The following is an 11,092-nucleotide window of genomic DNA, read 5'->3' on the forward strand; positions in this document are numbered from 1 at the left end:
CGCTGCACCTCTAGGGAAGTCCATTTCTCCCTGACAGCAGCAACCCTGCAGAGCCCCAAACATAAGCACCCACCTTGCAACGCAGGGACGAGAGTCCCTGTTTCGAAAGGCGGGCTCCCACCACCTTGTAGGTGTTACTGAGCTTTGCAGAGGCAGCTTCCTAAGGCTCAGCTCACCAAACGGCTGAACTTCCTGCTCGAGCGTTGCCATTGCGGCGGTTTCACTTGGCTGTGCATCGTGTGCTGCGGAGAGAGGAGGAGAGAAGCTCCGCGAGCAGCTGGGGGTGCAGCCCGGCCCGTGCCGGGGGGGTGGGGACAGGGGCCACCATCAGCACCATGCTCCTGGGGATCCTCGTGGCGCTCTGCTTCATCCCCGCTGCCGAAGTGACAGGTAAACCCCCCCCCACATTTCAACCCTTTCCACCGCTTTTCCTCGCTTTGATCGTCAGGGTGGAGAAGGTCTAGTATAGCTTTGAATTAATTTTGCACAAATTATTCTGTGTTTGGATGAAAGGGGGACAGACAGAGCACACTGCCGAGGTTGCACACGGGTCACCTCGACATAACTAAGAGGCTGATTCTTTTCCTGCCACAAGTATTCCTCCAAGATATGACCTAAGAGCTTTGCTTTAATTTGACTTCTTTTTAGATGCATTTGGAAACTGCACGCATAGATAGAGGGGGGTTTATTTCGCCTTCCCCCGGGCTTTGCCAACTTTGCTCACACGTGTGAGCAGACCCAGTGCCTCACAGAACTTGCAAATAAAAGGACCAAAAGCAGAGTTGCTTACTGAGCTCAAAGACGGAAGGATGGGAATTGCCGGGTTTCTGATTTTTGCATTGTTTAGTAGTTTATTGATAGTTACTAGATATCTAGCTTCTTTCTGAAAAGATCTTCAACAACAAAACATGTCTATTTGTGATTTTGAAATCCTAACTCTTAGTGGATCTTTCTGAATCTTCAGTTGTTGTGGCTGAGGGTGTTTTGTCTTGGAGCTGTCTTGCTCATGCAGTGTTCATACGTTCAGAGTTAACGTGTCTTTCCAAGGGCTACATCAAAATGCAAAGCAAGGCAATGGATGATGGCTTTTGCTAGGATAATCTTGAGACAATTTTTCAAACCGCTGGCCTGTGAACGGCTGTTATTGGGCCTTCTCCAAATATCAGAGTTTTGTATTTTACAAGAAAGTAGCAGATAGGAACAAAAATCTGTTTTCCAGTACAAATCTTTTCACATATAGAACATCTTTTAAAAGGTGTTTTTTCTAATACGAGAGATACAGTTGAATCTATTTTTTCCTTATTTCTGCCTTATTTTACTATAATTCTTTTCATCAGTGAAGGCATTGTAATTTGCATGACACCACGATCTACATTTCTTTAACAGATCATAGGCTTTTTCTTCCTTATCCTTTTCCCATATTTGTAATTCTGTGTTTGCAATATAATAATTCTTTCCGCAGCGGGCCCCTGGGTTGTCAGAGAATACACTGATTCCAGGAGGGGATAAGTATCAGCAGTGGGTTAACAGTTTTGAAAACATTTCCATGAGGTGTGAACAGCTTTTAAGCAACTCTTTTGAATTGCAACGAAATAAAACATGGCGTGTGGTTATCAGACACAGGGGTTATGCCGCGACTCTATAGACATTTATACACTCTGCATGAAGAACTTGAGTTTCTCCAGTAGCTTCACTGAGACTGTTCAACTGCTCAAAGAGAAGCACGAGGTCACTTGCTTCTCGGAGCTCTTATCTTTTTCCCATATCTTTTCTTCATCTCATAATTTGATTGAGATGATTTATCCTTAGTACATGGAAAACACTAAGGCAGGTCAAGACCCTGCGAGACTTCCTCAAGCCATAAAGTATATTATAGGCCTCAGGTATTTTGTTTTGGGGAAGACATCAGAATTTGGCCTGTTCTGCTGATGTTCGACTGTACCAGTGAGTGCCACAGGTCGAGTTTGAATCATGGAAAGGGACTTCAAAGATCAGTTTGCTCATTTCCCTTTTGCAGTCACACTAACATTTACAACGTTTGTGCTCTCCCCTTTTTGCTGGCTAAATAATTACCTTGCTATGGTCTGTCAGAGGCAGCTAGATTAAGTTGCCTGTGCTGTGTATTTTGTGCAATAAGTAATATAAGTGCGTTCCCACTGCAGCGTACCACAAGTGACCTCATCTTTTTACTGCCCACAAAACCTTCTGCCTTATGGCCTCTGAGTGTTAAAATCACCCTCTAACCCACTAAGGTTACCAGAATGCAGAAGATGTATGAGGCAAGGTTAGCCAAGATTTGGATGAGATCAACAAATGCTTGTTTAAAAACAAAACCAGAATAAATCCCAAACTGACAAGAAACCTCCCTGTGCTCACACTGGGTTTGATTAAACAAGAGTGGTGCCTGGGCTTTATGCAGCACTGGCCCTCCCGCAGTACTCGCCCCAAAGTGGGAGAGATTGGCAGAAAGCAAGAGCATAACCATGAGATGGGGCAGATCCCCCCAGCTGCACGTTACACACACAGCTGGCTGACCTGAAACCAAACTAAAAAAAGACCTTTGTATCTGGGAAAGAAGAGTAAAGGTCATTGAACAACAGACCGTCAGCAGCCAAAATGGAATAGCTTTGTATGTAATATAGCTGTGTGTCTTTCCATTTGTGGATTAAGTAAACTCCTTTCAGGTTTTCCCCTACCCCCCCAGGGACTTAAGTGGGCCATTTCCGTACTGTGCTTATAGAAATCCCAACTTATCCCGGATTCCTTGCTCTGGCAAACAGCTCCTTGGAGTCAACCAGCATTGAAAAGATAGAGAGTACAAAATATTTTTAGCAGAATATTTTTTTCAATAGCTGATGTTGATTCATGGAAAGAGAAAAGAGAGAAAAGAAAAGAAAGGAAAAGAAAAGAAAGGAAAGGAAAAGAAAGGAAAGGAAAGGAAAAGAAAAGAAAAGAAAAGAAAAGAAAAGAAAAGAAAAGAAAAGAAAAGAAAAGAAAAGAGAAGAGGAGAAAGGGAGAGAAAGAGAGGAAGAGAGGAAGAGAGGAAGGAAGAGAGGAAGGAAGGGAGGAAGGGAGGGAGGAAGGGAGGGAGGAAGGGAGGGAGGGAGGGAGGAAGGAAGGAAGGAAGGAAGGAAGGAAGGAAGGAAGGAAGGAAGGAAGGAAGGAAGGAAGGAAGGAAGGAAGGGAAAGAGAGAAAGAGAGAAAGAAAGAGAGAAAGAGAGAGAGAGAAAGAAAGAGAGAGAGAGAAAGAAAGAGAGAGAGAGAGAAATAGAGAGAGAAAGAAAGAGAGAAATAGAGAAAGAAAGAAAGAAAGAGAGAAAGAAAGAAAGACCTCAGAATAGTTATTTCCCATACTTTGTTGTCTCTATTTCATTTTCTTGGCAAATAAAGAAAGAGAGAGAAAGAGAGAAAGAAAGGAGGAAAAAACTTCAATGAAGTTTTGCTTGCATCAGGAGTCCATGATTAGAGAGTCTCTATTTATGGCTACAATATATGGATGGTATTATTTTTTCATGATGCAAAAAACCTCACACGTGATTATAACACGTCTGGCATGATAAATAAGGTATAAAAAACCAAACATTTAGACATCTTACACGCCATTGCATATAAATCCTAAGATCCCGAGAAAGCTTGCAGCCTGTGAACACTGACTTAAACCATTTTACATTTTTAAACTTCACAGCTTTTTGAAACTGTAGACAATGATTTTTCATAACTGCCATTTTCTTGGCTGGGTAAGGCCAAGATATAGATATTTATTACTATGCGGCATGACTGAACACAGCTCTGGAAATGGCAATCACAACCCCATTTAGGGGAAAGCATACTCTAATGGAAACACATACTAAATGTTTCAGAGTTTCACCATTTTAACAAACCCAAAGTGACACTTATGAGAAAAACTGTCTCTGTGAAGGCAAAGGCCGCCTCTGCCCATGTTTGCTCAGAATGGTCCAGATCCTACTAAGAATATAATAAAATCCTATTCAGATCATAAGTGAAGTAAGGGATGTTCGACCTTACTCTGTTTTCCCCATGAAACTAATACACATTTTGGCATGATTGACTTTCTTCCATTCAAAACCAATCTGTCCATCATGCCCGCCTTGCCCCTGCTGCCACTGCAGCCCAACCCATTCACGTGCTTCTAATTAGTTCCTATGACTGAAAAGCAAAAGATCTCCCTCAATCAATTTAGATTTGACCTAGTAGAGCCACTTTGTGAACATGGATTCGGGTGCTTAGCTTAAATCATAAAGGAGCGGTCTCCATTTAATGATCCACAAATGAACTTTTCCCTCCTGCTCAGCCATCCTGCATCGCGACATGAGCAGCACGGGGCTGCGTTACCAACCCAAACAGGCTGGACCGTAAAGCCAAGAGGTGGAAGTAAGCTGAAAGAACTAATTTTTTTAGGTGGGTGTGTCAAAAGAGACTAGTTGCCAATTAGCACAATATCACAGCAAGGACGTAACTAGTCCTAAGATGCAGTTAAATAGTGGAGCTCAAGGCATAAAGCTATGGATTAAACATCAGGAGTTCAGATTAGCTGAGAGCAGCAAAAGGCGGGGGTAAGTCATTGGGGTCTGCAGTCGGCAGATGAGTCTAAATAATACTTGAAGAGGGTCCCTCAGCGATGAGGTTTTCAGTGTTCTTTGTGTTTCCTCTGGCCACAGCAAAAAGTCTGATCGGGCTGAGCAATAAACATCCATTAGTTCTCTGTAAGTACTCGCCGTCAAAAACGGGCAAGCATTTTTCTGAAGTCTAATGCTTCTGCAACTGGCTGTTCCAGAATGCCTATTTTGGTGTAAACACTGAGACAGAAAAGGTCTCTTCTGAAGGTGTATTCAGTCCCCGTGACTATGGGGTTGTAGTGGTGGGCACTACTGCAGTGCAAATCAGAATGACTCTGTCCCAAGTGAGATGTGGAGAATTCTGCTGTGATAAAGGCAAAAAAATTCTACTGCAGACTCGGACGTTGCCACTTAGGCCAAGGATCAATTTTCTGGCCAACAAAAATACGATCAAATACCTTGTCTAAAGGGGTGGAATCCAAACCTCACCCATATTAGAATGCCTTATAAGGCAATGTGAGAGCTTTTGTTGGAAAATGCTGATTTGATGAAACTGAAATGTTTTGCTGAAATGTCTTCATTTTGATGAAAACTCACCACAGGCAGCACCTCAAGTGGAAACCTGCCTTGTCTGTTATTAATCTGCTGCTCAGTTCCAGGATTCCAAGATATGTGTCTCTTTCTGCTGGGAAGTCTGGAAATGCTCATCTTTCATCAAGACAAAAAGCTTCACCATGTTTGGTTTCCCTGCAAACATGAGATTTCGGAGCTGTGACAAGCTCTGCTCCACCCCATACCTAACTATGTTGAATAAAGAGACATGAGGATGGACTTCAATCTCTTCCTTTGCTAAAGACGAGGCAGGAGAGCATTCCCCGTCTCATGTCTTCCTGCTCTCATGAGAAGAAAGGGCTGGTAAACAAGACTTTCAGCGAGAAAATGAACAGCTTCAGCAGTTTCGTGGGTTGGGCTGGTAATTGGAGAATATGCTGGCTGTGGGTTGTTTTTACTGCCCACACCCTACCACGAGTCCTGGCCACCTCCTGCACCTCTGTGTTTACTTTACGCCCTGGATCACGTCCATCCCAAAGGAGTACCCTACTCAAGAGGATGGGCTGCTCCATCGGGTGCAGGTGCGAACACACTAAATGTAGCCAATTTGTCCTAAATGTTTTTAAACATGGTGACTTACTTGTTTTTTGGGCATTCTGGATCTGGCCTCTTTCCCACTTCATTTCCCTTACAAGCCTTTTTTTAAATCTCATCACATGGATTAAGTAGAAAGAACACAGGTTTTGCAGCAGATTTTGAAGACAAGAGATCTGACTGTCATTCTCACAAGCACGGCACTTCTCAGGGACCTAGGAAAGGCTACTAAGACCTCATTTGATTTGAGATTGCACGAAGACTTGTGCAGTCATACACACACAAAAGGGTTGTTGTTAGCTCTGGCAAGTTCCTAGCTTAAAAGCTACAACTCTCTTCCTCTTACTTGCGGGTCATCATTTTAAATGTAGGGCCTCATTTGTACAGGATGATTTTTTTTTGGAAGAAGTTGTCTTTCAGCATAGTCCTTGCAGTGTTTCCTTGTTTGGCAGATGGTAGCACAGAGATCTACTTGTCAGAAAACGTTTCCTGTTTATGTATCAGTCCAGTCAATTCAAATCGAATTGTACTTCCATGTGACATCTTTTTTTGCAGGCCATTCAAGTGCTAAGTGCCAACGCAGTGTCAAATTAGTCAGCTCCCAAGTCCTTTGAGAGATTAAGAATCTACTACAGCTGCTAGCTAGAGAAATGACTTGTTTTACATTAAAATGATAGCAGTTCGTGCTTTTAGTGCTCACCGTCCAAGATCCAAATCCTTGAAACGGCTCAGCAAATTCCACCTGCAAACTCTTCAAGTCTGTCTTTGGATTAAAAAGTAAATGTATAAATAATATTCTTATCTAAACGAGGCATTTAATTCACAGCATTTTCACTTCATAATGTCCCCTGGGAATCTGCCTGCTAAGGAAAGGATGGACTAAGGTGGCCTTATAGATACACACACGCATGCGGAGTGGCCTTCTGAGCCCTGACATTAAATCTTAATCACACGACCACTTCGGTACTACTGTTCAGACTGCAGAAAAACACTGTTGACCTCACGGTCTCCCCTAGTGACTATGTAATTATTTACAGAGAGGGTGACTGCTGCAACAAGAGCTCCTGTGAGAAACTGCAGCTGCGGCGTGGCGGTTCCGCAGGGGAGAGGTGATGTGGACGAGAGTTGCACAGGAAGGTGGGTGGTTCTGCAGTCTCATGCTGTATTTTATAAACAAGTGTTTTTCTCACTTTCTCCCCTCCCCTCCCTTCCAGAAAACAAGATTTTAGTGGCTCAGAGTCCTTTGCTCATCGTAGATAACAAAAATGCAACTCTAGTCTGCAACTACACATACAATGGAACAGCGGAGGAATTTCGAGCTTCGCTGCACAAAGGAACAGACAGTGCAGTTGAAGTTTGCTTTATTTCATGGAAGACAAACAAAAATAGCAGTAACTCAAACGAAGAATTCAACTGTCAGGGGATTCACGATAAAGACAAAGTCATCTTCAATCTTTGGAATATGAGTGCCAACCAAACTGACATCTACTTCTGCAAAATCGAGGCCATGTATCCACCCCCATACGTCTACAATGAGAAGAGCAACGGGACCGTCATTCACGTGAAAGGTAAGCGGGGAAATCTCCGTAGCTCAGTATCCTCCCTATACACACACCCTATGTGATGGCTTGAAGCAGTTTGTTTCCTAAAAAAAAAAAAAGTTGGGTTGCCTGGTAAAACGACATTCCTGCTCCTGATGTCTTCAAGAAGACATCTTAAAATGATGATGAATACAAACGGTGCACTGGAACAAGGAGTAAATAAGCGGAGATTGAGGTTTTTGTTTTCATGTACTGAAGGTTTTCTTTATTCTTTTCCTTTAAGAGACACCGATCCAAATACAAGAGCCTCAGTCTGCAATTCCTTTGTGGATTATGGTGACAATGACTGGAGTTCTTGGTTTCTACAGTATGCTAATAACGGCAGTTTTTATTGACTACTGGGTAAGAAACTACTAATTTCCTTTGCTCCATATGCTCTTTGTCCCTAGTTCATTTCTCCGGCTATACTTGCCACGTTTACAACAAACTCCTGGACACCCCTCACTTGAGGATCACAGTGCTTCTTCACCCCAGCTCTACCAGCACACCCATGCTATGCCCCAAAAGAGCTGAAAAACCAGATGCTCTCCATGTCCTCTGCAGTAGAGTCCTAAAGCAAATGCCATCGTGTTGGCAGTGCCCTGCACACCAGCAGTGCTGGGACACTGTCCCTGGCTCTGCCTGTTGTCCCTGTCGGGGAAATCTAGCCCTACAAACACCCCTGGCAAAACTCTTTGAGACTATGCTGACAGGAGCTCACCTACAGTAAAGCCATCTTTAGGGGACTGTCAGTTGGCCCAAGACCATCTGCACCGGTACCTTGTGCCTATCCAGCAATTCCCTCAAGTACCCACTATTTCTGGCAGCTTGACTGCAAGGGAATAGAAGCACCAGGATCTCAGTATCCCTCGCCTGCCTCTGTACATTAACCCTACGAAAGGTGAGACTTAATGGCTCATTATTTTTCTTTCTGATCTCCCTGGAGAATTGGCTGGCACAGGTCCCATCCAGTTCTGCCCGCTGGAATAAAGAGAGAGTGAGGCATGACGCAGGACATCTTCCCAGACAAGTCTTAGCATCGTGATCTCCCAGAGCTCATTTACCCTGCACACTCCATGTGGGAAAGACCCGAACAATGAACGCAGAGAGCTTTGTTCCTGCCTTTCCCCTCTATCTTTGTCATTAAATAGTGATTTTCAACACATTATGAGGTAGCCTGTATAAAGGGCCCAGAGTCCCTGAGAGGTTAAATGTGGCATGTACACAGAAAGACACTCTCACACTTGCTCAATATATATTTCTAATGGAAAAAAAAAAGGGGGGCAAATGGGGCATTGCCATAGGAAAACGGGAAGGCAGGTTAAATGGTCCTTCTTTGTGCCTTGGATTCCAGCAACAGCTGCTGGTGTCGCAGGGCTGTGCCACCGTGGCTGTGCCCTGATGAGATATTGTAGCTTCAAATCCATCATTTACAATCCAAACCATTTTCTCTCTGCTATATTCGTTTGGTACCTAATGGCGACGCGCTGTGCTGCTAACATGTCCTCCCTGAGCAAGAGCGACAGGGCTGCACTGCAGTGTGCTGCTTGCTGCGTCGGTTTTTACCTGCTGTTATCGCTGCTGGTGGTATTCTCCTGATAACAGGTGCTCCGAGTGCAGATGTATTCAGAGTGTTGCTAAATGTAAATACAGCAGCCTAGAAGACATTATGATTTGTAAAAAAAGGCCCTAAAATATGACACTTGGCAACCATGGCAAGCCTGTTTCACTTGAGCTCCTGAAAGCAGCTAAAGATTTGTCCGTTTTCATACAGTTCTGCCTTCCCTGGATGAAAACCGCTTTCTTCTCCAAAAGGAGCAGTTTATGATCCTGTAACAGTCCAGCATTCACTCATGCCAGCAAAATGTCTTTCTCTTACCTGTCAGGTGAATTTAAAATCCTATATTATGGAGATGAACACATAAGGTAAAGCTTTTGCATCTAATGATTTACATGCATTGACTGTACTGCACAGCTTAAGCAGTATGTAACTTACATTCAACATCGTGCATACATATAACATTAATATAAAAAAGCTTAAAATGCTTCATAGTAACTGCCCCACACTGCACATCCAGTGTAACTCAGCCATCAGATTTTCTAAAGCAAACCTCCTTCAATTCCACAGCATCACAAGTATATTGCAAATATTATATGTATATATGTGCAAATATATGCAAATATTTATATGCAAATATTTATGTACATGGGGAAGAAATTTCAGTAAAAAGGAGACTGCAAAAGAAGGCTTGATCAATACTAAGGAAAAAGCATGGAAGCACTTTACCTAGCCCCTGATCAATAAAGCCTTATGCGATACAAAAACACCAACCTCATGCACAGCCTGCAGCAGTCTGAGGTTCAAACACTGCTGTTGCCACAAACTTCCTCTGTTGATTACAGGCATATTATTTCACCTGTCTTCTGCTGGGCTTATTTCTGAAAGAGACAATGCCTCTCTTGTCTCACATGGGCATTATAAGGCAGAGATTCAACAGTGGAAATGAGATTTTTGAGGCCCAGATAGTGAGACAGATAAAAGATTAACATCAGCTCTGATTTTTTTGCCCCTTGAAGGAAGGCTCAGAACAACATATACATTGCATGTTCCTGCTGTAAATGTAGGCAAATCATGATACATGTAGTCTGGGCTGACTTTTCCTGCTCTTATTCTGTTTGAGTCAAGCTAATTTATTTTTTCCTCCTAATAAATAAGAACAGCCTTCACTGCTGAGACTGTATTGCTTCTGCTGAGTGATTCCACAGCTGAGAATGGATGGTGAGAGGCATCAGTTTGCACCCTTGGTTTGCAGCATTCCTCTGCCTGGAGAACCAGCACTGCAAATCTCTCAGCAGATAAGACAGAGCCTTACATTCAGGTTGGGCAAATTCCACAGATTATTTGATGAGAACATGTGTTCTAATTCTTCTGTAAATGTATTCAAACCTGAGGCTGCCTTACAAATTTGCCTGCTTCCCTGAGCCAGGACCTAGGGCCAGAACTGTCAGCAGTTCCTATGAGAGTTGGGTGAGATGGTTTGTTAATTCAAAGAAGGAAAAAATAATCAAATCCATTATTAACTTTTGTCAGGTCTTATTACCAGTCAAAACCCCTCTGCTCAAAGGATCCCTGTTCCCTTTCTTCTTCTCCCTTGTCAAGCGTCCACCCCAGGCAGGACAGACTAACTGCAGAAATGTTTTCACGCTTCTCTTCCCCCTTCTACCACAGCAAAAATCCAAAAAGAACATGTACCATCAGAGCGACTACATGAACATGACTCCCCGGCATCCACCGTACCAGAAGAACAAGGGCTACCCATCCTACGCACCAACACGAGACTACACGGCGTATCGGTCCTGGCAGCCGTGAGACCCACCAGCTGCCCCCCCAGCAGCCTCCTCTGCTCCTAGGAGCTCACTTGCTCTTGGACGCGGAAGGACAGCCTCTCCTTTTAATGTTTGTCATTACTGATCATGGATACCTACACCATAGCAAGTATTGGCTAAACGTTGATATACTAAAAGAAACTAACTAACTAACATTAAAAGGGAGGGGAAAAGTAAAAAAGGATTGTTCACCATGATGGCTGAAAAAGAGATAGAACTTGTGTTGAGGGTTGGCAGTGGGTAAGACAGAAAGATGGCATGAGACCTCAGAGCTGGCCTCCTCCTCACATTTGTGGTTTGGGTCAGCCATTGGGAGAACCAGAACTTCTGACATTTCCCAATAACTGGTGCCTTAGATTTAACCCTTAATTTCCTTTTTTTCTGTATGTCTAATCCTCGGAA

At 43.4% G+C, this 11,092-nt stretch overlaps 1 protein-coding gene across 1 annotated transcript; it reads left to right on the forward strand.

The window, feature by feature from the left end:
* The first annotated feature begins 303 nt into the window (after positions 1 to 303).
* On the forward strand, positions 304 to 10,673 carry CD28 (CD28 molecule). Its single transcript, XM_065638172.1, has 4 exons — positions 304 to 390; positions 6,938 to 7,291; positions 7,548 to 7,666; positions 10,533 to 10,673. The coding sequence occupies exons 1-4, from the start codon at positions 336 to 338 to the stop codon at positions 10,671 to 10,673; spliced, it is 669 nt and encodes a 222-aa protein (XP_065494244.1). The 5' UTR covers positions 304 to 335.
* Positions 10,674 to 11,092: the final 419 nt, after the last annotated feature.

This window comes from Caloenas nicobarica, chromosome 6 (assembly GCF_036013445.1).
Source record: "Caloenas nicobarica isolate bCalNic1 chromosome 6, bCalNic1.hap1, whole genome shotgun sequence".
In the NCBI taxonomy this organism is placed as follows: domain Eukaryota; kingdom Metazoa; phylum Chordata; class Aves; order Columbiformes; family Columbidae; genus Caloenas; species Caloenas nicobarica.